The sequence below is a fragment of the Octopus bimaculoides genome, chromosome 1 (assembly GCF_046866305.1).
Source record: "Octopus bimaculoides isolate indiv1 chromosome 1, ASM4686630v1, whole genome shotgun sequence".
NCBI lineage: Eukaryota > Metazoa > Mollusca > Cephalopoda > Octopoda > Octopodidae > Octopus > Octopus bimaculoides.
Genome location: NC_142928.1, coordinates 121,679,135 through 121,700,587, shown reverse-complemented (window position 1 = coordinate 121,700,587; position 21,453 = coordinate 121,679,135). Strand labels below are relative to the sequence as shown.

Here is a 21,453-nt window from a genome sequence, read left to right as displayed (position 1 = left end):
CATGATGCAATTCACTCTGCCAGAAATTTGGAAATGACATGCTGTATTGCTTGGCATCCACACTGGAAGCTCCAATACAAACATTTCAGAGTGTTTGAGTGTCATCTGAGGACATGTACTGATAGTGTTAAAAAAATCAAACATCCAGTCAACATCATGGTGTTTGGAGTGATCACTAGTGACAGCGACGTTATGCCTCCATTCATCTTCCCACATGGCTTCAGGCTCAACAAGGATGCCTACATCAAGTGCCTGGAGGGTAGTGCTGATCTGGGTCAAGAGGGTGGCTGCTGGGAGACCCTAACCCTAACAACAGGACTTTGAACCATGCCACCCAAGCAGGAGAACCCAGTTGTGCCTGTCAGACAATTTCTGCAACCATATCACTCTTAACATCTTGCTGTCTAACTCCCCAGACTGCAACCCCCTTGATTATTATGTACGGGGTGCAGTTCAACAAGAGACCAACAAAACTCCTAGCACCAAAGATGAACTGTAGGCAAGGATTATGGCAGCATTTACCAACTTAAACAAGGAGACAGTTCAGAAGAGTTGCAGGAGATTCCGAAGTCGTCTGGAGGTCATGGTTGAATTCAATGGCGATTTTATTGAATAAATTTACTCTTTAGTATTTCAAGATATTTTTGTGTAATTTTGGTAAATATAACTGTTAAAATGAGATGTTAGTGTTATTTTCATTTTTGCATAATTCAGATGACAGTTTATTCACTGCATATATCTATATAAATATATATATATATATATATATATATATATATATATATATATATATTCCATTTTTGTTACATGTCTATACAGGACACTAATCAAACTCTTTCTCAATTTAAACACTTTCAGCACTTTTTATAATTTAACACTGCATATCCAACAGACCATGTTTAATTCGAATCATTACCTTCACATTTTTTACATTGTTACATTTTCTGTAGGTCTTACATTGTCTGCCATATATATATATATATATATATATATACACACACACACACACACACACATATACAGTGAAAAATAAACCCCTAATTGTCAACAACAGTAATCATACTTTAAATGCCTTGCAGCACAACACCTTCAACTTAAGCTGCTATGCTATCACTATGCACATCTGCCAGGTAACAGAACTTATCGACAACTTCCCAATGAGCCATGTGAATATTTCATGGTTGTTATAGTTACCTGAGTGCAGCTGGTGCACTATTTTCATAAATCAATAAGCATTTCTATGAGTTATATTTTGTTTTACCTGTACATTGTGACTGTTTTCTTTGTTTACTTTATTTTGGTTATTTAACATTCAGCAGATAATAAAACTTCTGGAGAGGATGTGACCTACAACACACTCACAGATGATTAAACATCTTGTGAAATTCATGTAGAACTGAGAAAGCTTCAACATGTTGCTCAACCAACTAGAAATAGCAGTCTCATTTCTTTCAAATCATACCCATCCTACAATTTTAAAAATGCAAAGAACACATTAGATAATGTAGGTCTGGAATGTCTGTGATTAGATGTCTGCACACTCAGAGTTGACACAGGCTTAAAAAACATTTCATGCAAACAAATTCACATACCAGATTTCGAGAATGATTTGAATATTTAAGAAATAACTTTGACATAAAGATAAAAACAAAATGGTCATAACTGAAATGTCATTGATCCTAAGTCTGCTCAATCAGGGCTGACTTCAAAAATTGGTTGTTAGTCTCATATGAATCCTGATTGAACTGATCAATAATCCAGTGTTTCAGACATGACTAGTTTCTGTACTTTCTTGTACATTAAGAACTATATTATTTAATGATTTTTTTTTTTTCTTTTTTGCTTGGTAGGCCATAATGAACCCAGATTATGTTACCGTAGAAAGTTACATTACTTTTCAGGAGTGCACACAACTAATTTTATTTTAATTTAAGCTACTTAAACTGTATTAAACTGTACTATTAAACTATTAACTGTAACTAAGCAAATCAAAATGCATCTACAGACAACCACAAGCACAAACATGATTGTGTGGTCAAGAAGTTCATTTTGAAACTACATAGTTTCAGGTTCAGTCCTACCACATGCAGCACCTTGACTAACTGTGTTCTATTACATGCCCAGCCCAACCAAAGTATTGTGAGCAGAAAATGTGAGGAACATTAAACATGTTTCTGTGTGTGTGCGTGTATGTGTGCATGAGAGAGAGAGAGAGAGAGAGAGAGAGAGAGAGAGAGAGTTGGCCATGGGTCAGCGATGAATTTAGTGTACAGGTAAGTGTCCACCAAAAGTAGGTCTTCAGTCCCCTCCCACTTACCATTGTCCTTCAGGCCCTAACAAAGGAATTTAAGACTAGAAGCCCATGAGAACTACTACTGTATGCTGATGAACTTACCCTCTTAACAAAATCTGTAACAGAATTAGAAAAGAAATTCTAGATGTGGAAACAAAACCTGGAATCCAAGAATCTTAAAGTAAACTTAGCAAAGACCTGGGTCCTAGTAAGTAAGAAATCAGATAGGACCTTTCCAGTAAATGGCCCAACATGATATGTAGGAAGGATGTTGGCAGAAATTTCATTTGGTATACCCAGTGCAAGCTATGGACACACAAGAGATGCATTGGACTAGTAGGAAGGTTAACAGAGAAAGTAATGTTTGCATGTAGATGTATGGAAGCCATAAAGACCACAGATACAAGGGAAACTGATTTCCAAAAATATGTCCAGGTGGCTCTCTGGAAGTTTTGTGACTTAGGTGACCTAATTAACAGTGGAGAGGATTGTACAGAAAGTGTAATTTTTAGAATAAGAATAGGATAGGGAAAGTTCAGAGAGCTTTTACTTCTGTTGGCAACCAAAATTTTCTCTCTCCAAGTGAAGGGAAGATTGTATGATGCTTGTGTTTGAACTGTGATGCTGCATGGAAGTGAGATGTGGGATCTGAATGCAGAGGACATGTGAAGGCTGGGTAGGAATGAAACTGGTATGCTTTACTGGATGTATGATGTCAGTGTGACAGAGTGCTGGTGTATTGAGAAAGAAGTTGGGCATAAGAGGAAATATATGCAGTGTGCAAGAGAGGAGACTGTGCTGGTTTGGTCATGTAAGGCAGATGGATGAGGACAGTTGTATTAAGAAGTGCTGGTCAATAAAAGTAGAGGGAAGATGTGGAAGAGAGAGGCCCAGGAAAACATGGGATGAGGTGCTGAAGGCCGATTTCAAAATACTGAGCCTTACGAAGATGATAGAAGATCAAGATAGGTGGTGCATTGCTGTATGCAAGAAGACCTGCCCACCACAACAGAATTGAAATCCTAAAACCAAGGTTCCATGTAATAAGCATTGGTGTGGGTGCTGGTGCAACACAAAAAACACTGGTGCTGATGCCACATAAAAAGCACTGGTGATGGGGCCACAGAACTTGGTGTGGCTTCTAATCTTACCAGTTCCTGTCAAGCCATCCAAACCATACCAGCATTGGAAACAGACATTAAATGTTGATGATGATGATGATGATGATGATGATGATGTGTGTGTGTGTGTGTGTGTGTGTGTATAAAGAGGCATGGCCATGCGGGTAAGAAGTTTGCTTCCCAACCACAATTTCAAGTTCAAGCACACTGCATGGCAAATGTCTTCTGCTATAGCCTTGGACAGACAAAAAAACCTTGTGAATTGATTTGGTAAAGAGAAACTGAAAGAAGCCTGTTGTTTATATGGGCAGATGCCCTTCTTGTTGCTAACTCTCACCTGTTTCAAAGCAAGGTAATCTTTACCCAACATACACACACACACACACACACACAATAGGCTTCTTTCAGTTTCCATCTACCACATTCATTCACAGGGCTTTGATTGGCTTGAGGCTATAGATGACATTTTCCCAAGGTACCACACAGTGGGACTGAACCTGGAACCATGTGGTTGGGAAGTAAACTTCTTACCACCCAGCCATGTCTGTACTGCTGTGTGTGTGGGGGGGGGGGTATGAGTAGGTATATGTATGTATCTATGTGTGCATCTCTTTGCTTTGATGTTGATAGTCGTAATCAAGTGTCATTGTCATGCTAGCAGTGTGCTTTTTGTCCAATCTTGAATGAAAACATGTCAGATCATTGGGAACTATTACCTTACTTGGAAACAAGTCAGGGTTAGCAACAGGAAAGGCATCCAGCTATTGAAACATTCATCTCCACAAATTCAATCTGACTCCTGTGAGCACAGAAAAGTGGGTGTTAGAATGATGATGATATAGATCACTCTCTCACTGTATCGATTAAACTCTCAGATGTTGTTATACATCACTGATCACAATGCACTTCCAATTCTTTCTTGATTATACCATTCTTTTCTATCTTGATCCAAATCATTTAACTGAATCATTTTCCCATCATCATCATCTTTCTTTGAGCTATTGGATACTGCTTGGCAACTGCACAGGTCTACATGTTGTCTGTATAACTTTCATCATGTCTGGTCCAGCAGAATTTATGCTTTTGGTATTCTGCAATCATGTTGTTCACTTTGCTGTTCTTGCTTGTATTTTCTCATTTCAGATATAGTCTCACAATGATATTCTTAGCATGTGTGAGTGCATATGTATGTATGTCTTTATGTCTGTCCTACCAACACCACCACTTGACAACTGGTGTTAGTTTCTTTTCCAACCCCTTAACTTAGCAGTTCAGCATAAGACATCATCATCATCATCATCGTTTAACGTCCGCTTTCCATGCTAGCATGGGTTGGACGATTTGACTGAGGACTGGCAAACCAGAAGACTGTATCAGGCTCCAATCTGATTTGGCAGAGTTTCTACAGCTGGATGCCCTTCCTAACGCCAACCACTCCAAGAGTGTAGTGGGTGCTTTTATGTGCCACTGGCACGAAGGCCATTCAGGTGGTACTGGCAATGGCCATGCTCAAAATGGTGTATTTTACGTGCCACCTGCACAGGAGCCAGTCCAACGGCACTGGCAACAATCTCGCTCGAATGTCTTTACACGTGCCACCAGCACAAGTACCAGGAAGGCGACGCTGGGCACAGGTGCCATCACGATTTCGCTAGCCCCAACAGGTCTTCACAAGCCGAGTTTCATGTCCAATGAAGGAGACGACGTTGGCATGGGTGCCAGTCGTCAAATTTCAAGTTCGACTTCATAGTACAAAAAACAACTACTGGAGTCAGTTTGGTCATCTAACCCTACAAGGTGGTGCACTAGCATGGCTGCAGGCCAATGACTGAAACAAGTATATGTTTTTTTATTTACTAGCAAAATTTTTTGATTTGGGATATTTTGTAATACAACCTGCTACTTTCTGAAAATTTTGTGCAACTCACAAAAAATTTTTCCCCAAAATTTCTTTATAATCGGAATCTATGCCATTTGAAAGGTATTTGTATAAACTTTCATTAAAAGATACCCATTTTTCTGATAGTCACGAGGGAAAAATTGGATCATGTGAATTTTCTGAAAGTCCTCTCCCCACACCCCAGTTTGTTTGCGCAAATTTTGGTTTTCAGATTCGTTTACTACACATTTTTTTACACCTATTACACTTCTTTTCTGTTTTGGTGGCCAGGTGTTAAACTAGATATTAATCTTTTTTCTTTTTAAGCAACAAAGAAAAGTTGAGATTATGAATCTTTAACAATTTTTTTAAATAAATTTTCTTAAAGAAACACTAAAATCCCCCTCCACCCATCACCCCCAAATGTTTCACTTTTAACTTTTTTGAAATCAGGAAAGTTTTTCCAGAAATAATGTCATTTAACTGTTGTTTCTAGCATGTTGGTTTTTCTGGTGGTGGGCTGATATTTATGAAGTCTATTTCAGTAGAATTCTACACATACATAAAACATCAGACAAAAGTGAAACATTCAGTTTCTAGCTTTTTGAAAGTGAGGGGAGGTGATGGGTGGGCTAGGTGGGGGAAGGATCACTGAATGTTTCATTAAGAAAAATTAAAATTTAAAAAAAATTCCTAGATTCGTAATCTCTATATTTTTCTCTGTGGACTAAAAAATAAAAATCAAAAAAAAGTTAAAAATTAAGAAATTGGGGTTTTTTTTTTGGTGGGTGAGTGGGTGGGAGAATTAGAATTTTGAAAACATATGAATTTTGCGCAAAATCCAACAATGCTCCCTTACATCCTCTCTCAAGCAACAGTTCCAGCTATGTGAGCCCACCCCAACCACTTTTCACCTCAATTTGACATCACGCACGGTGTGTACCGACAGGCAACCAATAAACCTTAAGCGTGCAGTCAATGCTAAATTCAGCAAATTCGACATAAAAGGGGCTGTCCGACTCCTCTCTTGCTCTGTGTGACTCTGAGTCTCTTAGATGTCTGAAAAAGAAGCTCCCACCAGCACCCACTAATAATCAACTAAATTGGCCCAATCCCCCAGAATACTTGTGACCGGTGTTCACCTCTGATAACATCAGAAAGGTGATTTCATTCTTCCTTACTGGTTCAGGTGCAGGAATTGATGGCCTTCAGCCTCAACACCTAAAGTATGGTATCTCCTTATCAGCTGGTGATGCCGGACTTGAGCTCTTGGAGAATTTGACTCAGTTTGTGAATCAGTTCTCTTCAGCAAACATCCTTCCTTATATCCGCCCACTATTCTTCGGTGCAAAATTATTCAGGCTCACCAAACCCAATGGAGACCTGCGCCCCATCGCAATTGGCTGCACCCTTCACTGTTTCACTGCAAAAGCGTGCTCACAATCGGTCCCCTCCATCTTGGAACCATCTGGATTGTCCAGATGTGATGGGAAGAGACCTGACGGCCTCACCCTGTGCCTCTGGTTGCAAGGCAGATGCCTTGTCTGGGATGTCACGTTAGCGACTCCTTTGCTTCTTCTCACATCCTGGATGCTGTGGTCAGGGCAAGATTCACAGCTTCTGCGGCCAAGCGGAACAAAATCCTGAAATACCACGATCTGTCAGCCAACTACATTTTCCATCCTGTGGCATTCAAAACGTTTGGTGGGGTCGGACCACTGACTACGAGATTCCTGTCTTCACTAGCAACTCGTCTTCCAGAGGTAACTGGTGAGGCTCATGAGGGCGCTTAGCTGTTCCAGCGCATCAGCCTCCCCATCACCCGCGGCAACGCTACGAGCGTGCTGGCGTCTCAATAGCCATTAGAAAGGTTTTCCAGCGCCCCAGCTTTTCAACCCAAGGTGGTGATTTTTTTTTTTTTTCAACTGTGCTCTCTGATTTGTCCAGTTTTCTAGTTTGATTTATAAAACAGTAAACACTGTGAAGGCAATAAAAAATTCCGTATTCTCCTATATCAAAAACAGAACTCTGAAAAAAATTTTTAGAAAAACAAAAACACCAGAAATGGGTGGTGTACACGCGCTTTACCTTCGCCCATCAACACCTCCCCACCGGCACAGGACTTTTAAAAAATGTCGAATGTCATCAACAATAAGGCTCGCATATCATTTCTTAGACCTTCCCCCCTACTGGTATGATCCTGAGACAAACTGAGGGTAACTTTCTGGCGTCAGTAAAAGTTTCATACAAGAGTGTCTTGATCTCCTGTTGGTGCTATGAATCTGAAGACAGACTAAAACAATACCTCAGTTAATTTATTAAACTATTGTTTTCCTAAAAGTACATATTGTACTTAGAAGAACGAAAGGTTGGATGTGGCTTTCTTGTTTCTTTTCTATTCTTTACTGCTCTCTTTCGTATACGTTGTCTTTCTGATTTTGCTTTTTATTATTTCTAACAAGGACGAACAATTAAAGACCAAAATAAGTGAATAAGCACCAAAGTAAATGTTTAAAGACATTAATTTCTTCTCTCACTTTTCAAGATCAGACTTCCGCTCGGTCAACTCCTTCAATCATTCTTTCGCAATCGTAACTTACACTTAACAGAAAAGTGACTTTTCAAATATAAAGTGAATAAGCAAACAACAATACCCATTTAAACATATAATTAATTTATTCGTTACATTAATCAGTTGTCTAGTTGATTTTGTTATTAAAGGAAATAAACATTATAATTACAATACACTCACATATATGTACACACACACATACAAACAGAGATGTACATACAAATATACATACATGTGTGTGGGGGGTGTATGTGCACGCGCATGGAATAATAAAATGGTACGAACCTGGCTTAAAACGGGAACAACTGAAAGCGACAATAGCAAAGACGTCAGGATTATTGCAGTCATTTTTAAGGACTGTCGAATATCATCAAAAATTTACAAAGGGACGTAAGTGTGGTAGTTTGTGAAAGCACTGCAAAACATTCACGTCTGGTAGCAGTCGAGATAATATAGTTATTTGCTATTTTTCACTTATTCATAATAAACTGGTTTATGTTTTTATCAATAAATTGAGGCAGATAACCAAGTATGAGAAATGTAAATAGAAAACAACTGATGACGGAATACTCACGTGTTTGACATTCCTGCCCTCTCTCTTCCTTCTTCTATGCGTGCGTGTATGTATGCATGCATTCATGTATGTGCATGTATGCATACATTCGTGTATGTATGTCTATTTATCTAAGATAGATAGATAGATCTGTATGACATACCGACGTTAGGCATATAGTAAAAAAAAAAAAAAAGGTCATTTGCCTGGACATTTGCCAATCAGGTAGGTCCCAAGATCGTCTACACGTCTGCAGGTATTTGGGAACATTTGATTATTATATTGTTTATTATTATATTGTTTGTAAGGTGGCGAGCTAGCAGAACTATTAGCATAGCAGCATTTCGTTCGTCTTTATGCTCTGAGTTCAAATTCCACCGAGGTCCACTTTGTCTTTCATCCTTTACGGATTTGACAAAATTAGTACCAGTTGAGCACTGGATCAATGTAATCGACTTACCCCATCCCCAAAATTGCTGGTCTTGTGCCAAAATTTGAAACATATATCTGCACATCGAAGTTGAATATCTTATTTTGTAAGTCTGGTACTTAATCTATCGGTTCTTTTTGTCGAACCGCTAGTGACGTAAACAAACCAACAACAACTGTCACACGGTGGTAGGAGGAACAAATTCACATATATATGTTTAAATATATACTAGCAGGATCCATGGAAATTCCACAGAGAAAAAAAGATTAAGAGAAGCTATCTAAGAAAGCCACAATAATATGATTTAAAAGTTTTCTTCCCTCTTTCTACTTCTTCAACAAACTCTTTAACTATGTAATCTCTTAACATTTCTCTCTTTCTCTTCATCTCTCACTTCCACTAACTACATGAGTGACTGCATAATGCATCAGCTAGCTATCTGCTCCCTCACTCACTCTCACATTCTGTCTTCCTATCTCTCTCACTCCACCTCTGCCACCTCCTCTCGAACAAATTAAGGTGCAAAATGTGAATGAACAGGTAGAAGAATAATATAGATTTAGTACAATAAAGGAAAATACTTTTCCCTATCAACACACCACCATCATCATCATCATCACTATAGTTTTCAGTAACAAAGCTCATTTCATTTCAGTCCAGCTGTTTACTTTTTCTTGCTGTCACTGTATCTCTATTTATTCTGACAATACAAATGCTTTCTCTCTCTCTCTCTCTCTCTCTCTCTCTCAATGTAACTGCCTCCCCTGTCCATCTCTCTCTTTCTGTCTTTCTTTTACCTCACCGCCAGAACATCACCCTCTGCTAAATATTGTATCCTTATATATCTCTTTCTCTTTACCTTTCCCTCCCCACCCTACTGCACATTGTTAACGCTTCTCTCTTCCTCTTTTCTCTCACCATCATTTTCTCTTGCTCTTCACCTCACCCTTCAACTAACCACATGACGCATATGGCTTTATTATACACGTTTCTATACTTCTTCCTTTCTTCTATACTCACACTTTTCCCCTCTCTCACTTTTACTCCACCTCACATTCACTCCACCTCCAACTCTCTAACTAACTAAAGTGTAACAGGTGAATGAACAAGCAGATTATTTTATAGGTATATTTGTATATTGGAAGTTGAGCCTTATGGCAGAGATGACAAAGGACTGAGAAGATTGGTGATTTGCTGTGCTTGAGAAGACTCATCCACCTAAGTAAAATTTAGGCCCTCAAAGCATATGCCTTATCTCTGTACCAGCACCCAATCTGTCCCTGATGAGTTCCCCTAATCACCCACCCACCCACAACTCATCTTCCTAACATTTTCCTTTCTATCACTTTTCTGACTATAGTGCTATTCACTCAGTTGATGTTTATGTTTAGAACTCATATTTCAACTCCCTACTGCTCACCCATCCTGGAACCTCTAACTTTTCATTACAAATTCTCACTTTTATCCCATATCATTTTGTTTTCCACTGAATGCTTCTTTCATCTCCTTCTTCCCTTGCACACCCTACATTTTGCCAACAGTAGCCCTCCTCACATTACTTTGACTTAGCTTATAGCCAAATTTTAGAAAGTGCTTTTTGTATATAGTTATACTTACTTTCTTTTTACTGTAAAACAAAAACATGTCTAAAGTTGAATTTTTTAAAGTTTTTATGATGTGTAACAAAATGGTTACCAGAATGTAACGGTTGTTGTCTATGTTGAAAGTAAATATGATGATGGTGACTTCAGGAAAGAAAGACACTAGCCGAAGTTGCAGATGACATATTTATTTTTCCATTGCATATAATCATTTCCTAACCAGGATGGGTAGGCATGCATAAAAATTTAGTCAGCAAGTATGTGAAGTAAAGAGAGTTATATTTTCATGTATGAATGTTGCTGTTTGCATGTTTAACTACTTGATGTTAAAACAGGGATCAGAAGAAGATAGAGTGAATTAAGTTGAACAAGTAGATAGCATAAGATTTATATGTCCCGGGTCATTTAAGCAGTAGACAGAGACAGAGTGATGTCGTTGAAACAAAAGTGAGTTAGTGAGAAGGTAAAGTAAGAGAGTGGTGGTCAAGACAACTGCATCATTGGTGAATTCCATAGTTGTCTCTCTGTGACGTTTCATTCAGCCAGTCAGCTTATTCTCTGTTGGTCGCTCTCACTAACTGATTTTTCTTTGTAAACTGCAAGTATTTATAATGATACAGACTAGCTAGAAAAATGGATATACCGTTTTAACTGTAGCTAAATTAATATAGTTCACACTTATTTACTTAAACTTTCTATGATATAGCAATGTCATGGGTCAAACGGAAAATGCATTAATCAGCATTCCCTTTTGACAACAATAGGTCGTATGGCCAGAGAGAATTTCTAGATTCGATTTCGAATCTCAGGCAGGCAGGGCCAAACAAGGTCTCTACAGATGTATAAAACTTGAAACTGAGTTTACTGATAGTTCTAATTTTGAGACTGAAGAAAAACTATAATTTTGGCTTTCCTTAATATATTTTCTTGTAATTTAAAATGTATATGCAACAAGGCCACATCACAATCTCTCCAACCAGCTCTGTTTTTTGCCACTGTTCTGATCTCATTCCAGCTTCTCCATCCTTCTTGTCTCCTTTTCTTGTCAATGGTCCTTTGCCATGTGGTTCTAGGATACCCTGCTGCTCTTTTCTATTCACTTTAGTCCCACCATACAATCACTTTCTCAGTCTTGTCTGAAGACATATCCAATCCAGTTCCAGCATCTGAGTCTTATTTCGTCACTGATCCTGTTGATGCTCGTTGTCATCTCAGTTGTCATTTCAGACTCTTTGCAGCCACTTGATGTCAAGTATTCTCCTTGAGCATGGGAATTGGAAGCTGTCCATTGTTTTTTATTCTATTTTTGTCACTTTCTTGTTTTCACATCCTTAGAGTAATTCTGGTAGATCAATATCTTGAACAGCTTCAGCTTCATTTTGAGGCCTATACCTTTGCCTCATCATACCTTTGCCAAATCGTAAAATGAACTTTGGGCTTCGAATATTTCGTTCTTTATATCTTCTGTTCCCCCTTTGTCTTTCTTAACTGCTGTTCCAAGCTAAACAAATTCTTTGATATCTTCCACCTCGTTGTTGCCAATTCTCACATGAATTTGTTGTCTGGCATTATTCCTTAGTGTTTTACATTTTTCTAAGTTGTGTTTAAGGCAATTTTGTGAGGGTTCTCTGCCAGTTGGTGTGTCATGCTCTGGATGTATTTGTAGGCAGATAATAGAAATACTATGTCATCTGTGAAGTTGAGAGCTTTGTGTGTGTTTGTTAGGTTTCATTTAATGCCATTCCTATACCTTTCTTTTGTTCTTCACATAACCCAGCCTACTGCCACAAGAAACAAGAAGCCTGACATAAAACATCCCTGCTTGACTCCAGTTGTAACCTTAAATCACTTTGTCTTGTCCCCGTTGTCCACTACTGTGCACTCAAATTTGTTATTCATGGTCTGCACCATCCTTGTCAGTTTGTCAGGATATTCGCTTCTTTGACTTTGAAAAAGCCTTCGACTCAGTCCACTGTGAAGGACAGTGGAAAATAATGAGATCATATGACATTACTGACATTTGCAACACATAAAACAGAGACAATTGTAACAAATATGTTTTATTCAGTAAGAGATCTGGGATAGACAACATTTCTTCTGCACTTTGATACTCTCAAGATAGTTTATCTGCTTGGCCCAACATATCAGCAAGTAACATAAAGCTGACCATGAAAGAACATGAACTTGTCTGGCAAACTTAGTAATGTTACTCAAACATATCAAGCAACTACTCTCAGGTCCACCAGAATAAAATAGTAATCAAAGGGATCCACAGGTAAAAAAATGGTTGAGAAAAAAAATTGAGGAAAATGGTTGAGAAAAAATAGTAAACAAAGGGGTCCATAGGTAAAAAATGGTTTAGAGAATAGGTGACAGATGAAAGTTGTAACTCTCACTAGATTAATTGGATCACTCTGTGAAATATGAACCTTATGAACCACCATATGTAACTTCAGGCCCAAAATCAACTTGCAAGCCCTTTCACACACTACAAATATCAAATCAACCGATCTAGGAGGCAGTTATTGCATACAATTGATCTTTATGGGATTTCAGATGATTGGCATACCTAGCCTTCAAAGGGAGTACATGGCCACATATTTCACACCTCCAGCCCTGTATGTTCTCAATGAGATCCTGATGAGAAGCCCATCTGAGGCCAGTGTTTTAGGCTTTCAGGCTCAAGGTAACCCTCTTCAAAGGTTTTATAACCTTCCTTTATACGCTTCCTTCACTCGGTACTTTCCAAAGCTGGTTCTTCCCAACTCTTTACATCGACCTGCAGTTCCTTCAGGTCATCTTTTATGCAGTCTTTGTACCTTTTTTGTGGTTTGTGTTGTGGATGCTTTCCAGTGCACAACTCACCATAGAACAGCTGCTTTATTGTGTGTGTGTGTGTGTGTGTGTGTGTGTGTGTGTGTGTATATATATATATATATATATATATATATATGTATGTATATATATATATATATATATATATATATATATACACACATACATTCTGCAACATATATTAAGCACACCTATTTCAATTCATTCAACATAATTCAGTATTCAAATCAATGCACACAATGTGTGTGTGTGTGTGTGTACACTTACATATATAGGTAAAGGATGTCCTTGTTTATAATAGCAAGGGTACTAATAGACAAAATATAAAGCTTGATACTTCAGGAAGTAGAGTTGAATATATTAATTTATTTAAGTATTAGTAATTTACAGGCTTATAAATCTTTTTCAGATCAAAGCAGACTCATGCATTTATGCATACTCATAAGTGGCATTTGGCAGAGCCATTAAATTGTTGGTTAAAATGCATTGCACATACTCATCTAACACTTTTGTGTAGGCTCACTATGCATTTGCAACAAAGGGATACCACAAAGCATAACACACACAATAAAACAAAATTAGATAGGAAAATACTTAACGATAATATTTACTCTGAAGTAGTTGTATGCCGTCAACTTAATGTGACAGTCCCCTGAAGGGAATAATACTACTGTTGGTTAGACCTCGGAAGCTGCACCGCTTCCTGTCGGCCTTGACACATTTCCTGTGTCCTTAGGTTTACAAGGGGGAGACAAGCACCTCCACCCAGCTAAGCCTGCATCCAGAGACATGTTTCTGAGTCTTTGCTCGTCATCAGTCTGGAGTAGCATGACTTGCTAGTCAAAGATGCCTGTCAAGCTCTTGTAAACATATAATAATTCTAGTGAAATACATTCACTGATTTCAAATTTAGAAATAATACATTGCATTATACATGCAAACATTATAAAAATTAACATATGGCTACTGATATAAATAGGTAGTGGTAAAAACTTAACCAAAACAAAAAAAATCAATATGTGGCTGGTGCTGGATGAGACTAATAGTTAAAACCCTTTGGCAGGTAAGTCTCTAGATGAATTTAACTAGTATATTAGAAACAACATAGATGCCAAGTATATTCATTTCTTGAAAATGTAACTGAATGAAACATCGAATATATTTGTAGCAACTTTATCATTCAAAATTAAGAATAAAAAAATATGTAAAGTTTAAAACAAAAGATATAAAACTTGAGCACAGTGCTTTTTAATGAAACTTATACATATATATCATCATCATCCTCATCATCATCTTTTAACATCCATTCTCCATGCTGGCATGATTTGGACGGTTTGATAGAAGTTGGCCAGCTGGAGAGCTGCCCAGGCTCCATTTGTCTGTTTTGGCATGGTTTCTGCAGCTGAATGCCCTTCATAATGCTAATTCCTTTGCAGAGTGTACTGAGTGCTTTTTTACATGGCACAATCATGGGCCCTTTTACGTGACATCAGCACAAGTATTTTTATGTAGAAGCAGCATGGGCATTTTTAAACGGTATTGATACAGGTGCTTTTATGTGACACTAGTGTGGGTACTTTTACATAGCACCAGCACACAAGAGCTTGCAAGACTCTGCTGAGAGAGGGATGTAGAAGAAATGCAGGTATGCATGGACAGCCATGATTTTACTTAGCTTGACGTGTCTTCTCAAGCACAGCAAACTGCCTGAAGTTTCAGTCCCTTGTCATCTCCTCTGTGAGGTCTAATGTCTAAAGATCCTTTCTCACTACTTCATCCCACATCTATCTGGATCTACCCCTTTCACTAGTTCCCTCCAACAATTAGCGATCAGCATATCTTGATGCAGTTGTCCTCATCCTATGTATCACATGACCATACCAGCACAGTCTTCTATCACACACACTACATCACATGCTTTACATACCCAGTTATCCTGTTAAATCACATACACTCTATTGTACATGAAAATTGACATTACCCATCCAGCAAAGCATGCTGGCTTCATTTCTTTCAAGCCTTCGCATGTCCTCAGTAGTCACAGGCCATGTGGCTGTTCATACACAGGCATCATACAATCTGCCTTTTACTCTGAGGAAGAGGCCCTTCGTTACCAATAAAAGTAGCAGTCCTCCAAGCTTTGCCCATATATATATAATGGAGTTTCTCATCATGAATGACAAATGAGGGTTAAATAAAGTAGTAATCATGTTCTATGGACATGAATGTCTTTTGAGGCCTGCTGGTGCCTTGGAAATCTTTTGGTGAATGGAACAAGTTGGTGACTCAGTTTACTATGTGTTTTCTGATCTTTTCCCATATACGTGTGTGTGTGTGTGCAGAGTGTTTGAAGAGATGAACAGATATTGTATATTGAGAAAAAGGAGGCAGTTGCAATTTTGGATAATCCTTTATTAGTGCTTTCATTCATTTACGAACTTGTCAAGACAAAATCAAAATGGTAAAAACAGAACGTTTCATTGTTCATTTATATGAATTGGATGCTTTTTTGTTTTGTTTAGAAGAGAAGAATATTGTTTTTGTTTTTTGGAAAAAGGGAAAGAGAGAAAGAAAGAAAAGCAAAGCAGTGGAGGTGGGTGGAATGGATAGAGAGATGGTTTTAGGACAATCAAGAAAGTGGAGAAAAAATAATAATAATAATAAAGGATAGGGTAAGGATAGATGAACAACGAAATGGGTTTCTTTACCATTTTGATTTTGTCTTGATGAGTTTTTAAACAAATGAAAGTGCTAATAAAGAATTATCCAAAATTCTGACTGTCTCCTTTTCTTCAATGTATATACTCTCTTTACTCTTTTATTTGTTTCAGTCATTTGACTGTGGCCATGCTGGAGCACCGCCTTTTAGTTGAGCAAATCGACCCCAGGACTTATTCTTCGGATGCCTAGTACTTATCCTATCGGTCTCTTTTGCCGAACCGCTAAGTTACGAGGACGTAAACACACCACCATCGGTTGTCAAGCGATGTTGGGGGGACAAACACACACACACGCATACATACATATATATGCATATATATATATATATATATATATATATATATACGACGGGCTTCTTTCAGTTTCCGTCTACCAAATCCACTCACAAGGTTTTGGTCGGCCCGAGGCTATAGTAGAAGACATTTGCCCAAAGTACCACGCAGTAGAAATGAACCGGGAACCATGTGGTTGGTAAGCAAGCTACTTACCACACAGCCACTCCTGTGCCTATATATTTATTTATAGTTTCAAATTTTTGTACAAGGCATACATTGGCCCCAGTCTTAACTGGTACTTATTTTATCAACCCTGAAAGAATTAAATCTCTGTGAAATTTGAATGCAGAAAGTAAAGAGTTAGAAGAAATGCCACTAAGCATTTTGTCAGATGTGCTAACAATTCTGTCAGCTCACCTTATATATCATATGTGTGTGTGTTTGTGTGTGTGTGTGTATTTATATGTGTATGTATATATGAGTGTATGTATATGTGTATGTATTTATGTACATATGAATAAATTAATATATGTGCATGTGTGTGTAGTTACATAAACATATATATATAGGCATGTGTGGTGGTGGTGGGGGTCACATATTCTAATTTTTTATTTGCCCTCATTTAACATTTACTAATGTTTGACCTAATTTCACTAGTATATTTATATTTTTACCTCTGTTACTCAATCCTACAGTGTTTTCCATTGATCAAAATACAGGATCAATACAATTGTGTATTCACAGGAGAAGAGACCCACTATATGCTTGCTTGACCAGTAGGAAATAGCAGCCAAATCTAATCTCAACTCACACTACACTATTTTAAAAATGAAACGACAAATTAAATAATGTTGTCCTTAATAGTCCATGTAAGCCATTTCTGATCCAAGGTCAACTAAATCAAGATTACCATAGAGTTAAACTTGTAAAACACACACATTATATATACATACACATATAGCTGCGTGTGTGTATGTGTGTGTGTACGTGTGTGTGTGTGTGTGTGTGTGCGCGTGCGTATTTCATGTAATGTTTATTTATTATACAGAGAATAAACAACCACTATATATATCTGAACCATGATTTCTTTCAGTTGGCTTTTGCTGACTTTTAAGTGTCAGCAGATTGAGCTCATATATGCCATTGAACCACCCACCCAATACTCTCTCTCTCTCTCTCTCTCTCTCTCTCTCTTTACAAATATATATCATCATCATCATCATCATTATCATCATCATCATTTAACATCTGCTTTCCATACTGGCATGGGTTGGATAATTTGATAGGAGCTCATACAGCCGGATGCCACACTAGGCTCCATTGTCTGTTCTGGCATGGTTTCTATGGCTGGATGCCCTTCCTAGCAGCAAATATGTATGCACATATATCTGTGTGTGTGTGTGTGTGTAGTTCAAATTTACAGAAAACAAAAGATGAAAACAGGTGTAAGAACAACAAGCAGGTGTATTAGTTTAACACTCAGGAAGAATGGAAAAGTCTTTTATGCTTTGAGCCTACTTTTATTCTCTATGTTTTGACAGACAGGATTAAGAGGAAAAAGAAAGGAGAGAGTATGAAAAATAACAGAGAGAAAAAAAAGTGTAGGGATTAACAGTCCAACATGATGAAATAACCAGAAGATAAATACATACATATATATATATTCTTTTATTCTTTTACTTGTTTCAGTCATTAGACTGTGGCCATATATATATATATATATATACACAACAGGCTTCTCTCAGTTTCCATCTACCAAATCCACTCACAAGGCTTTGGTCGGTCTGAGGCTACAGCAGAAGACATACATACATACAGCCATGCCTGTATGTATGCATGTATGTATGTATTTATTAGAATGAAGGATAGCAGGATTCCTAAGCAGATGCTATATGGAGAATTTGTGAATGGAAGGAGACTCCGGCAGAAACCAAAGCTGCGATTTAAGGACTGTGTCAAGTCCTCATTAAAGGCCTGTGATATGCAGGACACTGACTGGGAGAACAATGCCTGTCATCGCCACAGATGGAGGAAGCAAGTTAAGGAGGGGATCGACACTTTTGAGAGAGCACGTATCCAGCGTGAAGAACTTAAGCGAGCTGCACGAAAGCGCACGGCTCATATAGTGAATGCGGTAAGCTTGGTCTGCAATGTTTGCAGTCGTGTATGCTTGTCAAGAGCAGGGCTCATTAGCCACCAATGGAGCCGCAAATGCAAAATATAAGTTAGTCCTAGAACGCACAAAATGGGACAAGAACGCAAAACATCCAGACAGTTAGGTGATACAAAAAGGGACAACAAAACATCCAGATAGATGATACAAAGAAAACAAGGATGGGTCATTCGGAGTTTTCTTTCCTCAGTCGAGTTCCAGATTATCTTTGCAATTTCAGCTGGTTATACTCAGGATTGCTCCAATCTGGCCAGCTCCAAGGAAAAACTAAGCTAAGAGCATTAGATTCCTTGGAAAAAAAGCAGCGAATGTATACGAAAACAAGGATGGAAAAAAAAACAGAATGTTACACAAATACAAATAACAGGACATAACAACAGGTGTCTTTCGACTAAGGACGAATTAAATTAAGCTGGCGTGTATGGAAGTAAAGCCTTGCTCACTTTCCCTCCTCTTTTCACTTCACTGTGTACCTGTCATTTTTTATCACCCCTCCTTAAATCTTCTGTCCCTCTGCCTCTAACTCTCTCTCTTCTCTCCCCCACATGACCGGTGTTCAGCCAAGCCTGATCTTTCTTTCTTGGTTCGGCCATTGTCCGTGCAACATCTATATTCCTCCCTGTGCCTGTGAAATCTTGTATCCCTGCCATAAGGCTCTATTTCCACACACGCCAAATTAAATTAATTTGTCCTTAGTCAAAAGACACCTGTTGTTATGTCCTGTTATTTGTATTTGTGCACACCATACACCTGTTCAGACAACGTTAATTTGATAGCAGGAGTGAGTTAATGTACTAGAGAAACATTTGACCACTATAAACAAAAATTATTTATGTTCAGCAACAAATTACAGAACCATCTTTCTCGGGCAACAAGAAATTACCATCGTGCATGCATGCATTGTGCACACAGGGGCATTGTATGTGAGAGTGTAAGAGTATAAGTTAATCAAGCAGATGTTAATATACTAATTGACATATGGAAGAAAAAATATCAATATACTAATATTTGTGCTCTTGGGGAAAATAAGCACACACATTCATTCACACACACACACACACACACACATACACATACATATCACCATCATCGTTATCCTTATTTCTTAGTGACCATGTTCGATGCCCTCATGGGCAAGACAGTTTGATGGGATCCGACTGGTCTAATAACATCATGTTCCAATGTCAGCTAAGGTAGTTTCTACCACTGAAGAGATAAAATAACACTGAAACACTGTCTCTGGATGTCTACTGACACCACTTAGAGCTTAGAGCTTAAAGCTTAGATCAACATGTTTTTATACCCAAAATCAACAAAAAGAACATTTTTCTCTGAGACAAATCCTGTAGCGAATACCATTCACATTCAAGTGTACAAAAGCATATTAAAAATACACGTATTCACACACACACACACACACACACACACATGCGCGCGAGCGTGCACATTCTCTCTCTCCCCCTCCCTGCCTCTATATCTCTCTATCTCTCATATTTGAATATTTTAAACAAACCATATATCTGCAAGAGTTCTCTTATCCCAGAAATTTGTCGGCCAGTTGAGAGCAAAACACAAATCAATATCTAGTAAAGTTAAAAGTCAATATGAAATAGTTGGAAAGTTCTTAACTGGAATGTTGTCGATACATGTAAAAATCAATATATACTGTCTATATATTTTATGTTGAAATATATATTAAAAGTACACACACACATTGTACCCTCTGTATATGTTGTATGTATGTACATATATGTATATACATACATACATATATATATATATATATATATGTATATATATATATATATATATATATATATATATATAGAGAGAGAGAGAGAGAGAGAGAGAGAGAGAGAGAGAGATTTATAATAGTATAAAATACAATTATAATTAAGGGCACCGAGGCTTCTGTGCCTATATGCTGAAGATAGATGCTAAATCTGTCTAACTACTCTAAATCATCACTTGAAATCAAGGAAGTAGACTGACAGAAATTCATAAAATAATTCAGGCAATTTTGAATTGACGAATTTCTGGATTAGTGTAACTTTTCCTTCATCAGCAAAATGAATTTACCTAAATAGGTCTATTTTATATGGTGACCACTAATAAAAATTTTTTTTATGATTTTATCCTTTAATTATGTGTGTGTGTGTGTGTGTGTGTGTGTGTGTGTGTGTGCGTGCGTGTGTATAGGCCTGTGTGTTTCTTTGAAGGAATAAGCAGAAATGGCTTTATGGTTTTCTGATAATTTTTCCACTTTAGTAATTAGATTTTTATAAAGAGCTGTTTTATAAACATCTGATTATACAAGTGGAAAAATTATCAGGGAAGCCATTCTTATTCATTTCTTTAAATATATTATACTGTACCAAGTACTTTTTATTTCTAATTTTACCACATGTATACACAAGCACACACACACATACAAACATCTGCATATATATATGTGTGTATGTGTGTGTATGTATGTATATATATATGCATGTATGCATATATATTTATAGATATACTTTATTAACAAAGTTGCAAAGACATTCACATTCCCATTCTTCGGACGTCCGACAAATGAAAATGTGAAACTCTGAGTAGTCTTTGCAGCTTTATTGATAAAGCATATTACTCTACCTCCGATATTCAAGTACTATTTATTCCACCTTGTTTCACATTTATGTGCTTACTCTGGTGTATATGTGTGTGTGTGTGTGTGTGTATATGTATATATATATATATATATATATATATATATATATATATATATATATATATATATATATAAAAACACCATGTTTGTCTGTCGGAGAAATGAGAACTATCTAGTCATCCTTGAGGATGACTGACAACTTGCGCTGCAACTTTATTTAAAGTATAGAAGAGTTACACACAATTACACTCACTCTTTTGATCATAACCATCTTCAGTCCAGTGGTAAGATAGAAGCCAAGATGACTGGGGATGGAGACAGATACTGTAGATGATCAAGGTGTCTTAGTTGCC

At 37.6% G+C, this 21,453-nt stretch overlaps 1 protein-coding gene across 5 annotated transcripts in view; it reads right to left on the bottom strand.

Annotated features, from left to right (window-relative positions):
• LOC106870855 (beta-galactosidase) overlaps positions 1-21,453 on the bottom strand; it is a 157,660-nt gene that overhangs the window by 91,539 nt on the left and 44,668 nt on the right. Inside the window, exon 1 of one of the 5 annotated variants that reach the window (XM_089357191.1) lies at positions 8,440-9,249. The exons of 3 other annotated variants lie outside the window; for them this stretch is intronic. In XM_089357191.1, coding sequence (XP_089213317.1) covers positions 8,440-8,501 — 62 coding nt within the window. In that variant the 5' untranslated portion in view covers positions 8,502-9,249. Of the gene's footprint in view, positions 1-8,150; positions 8,225-8,439; positions 9,250-21,453 lie in introns of those variants that run through there. One more of the 5 variants, XM_052969888.2, reaches the window with a different exon arrangement.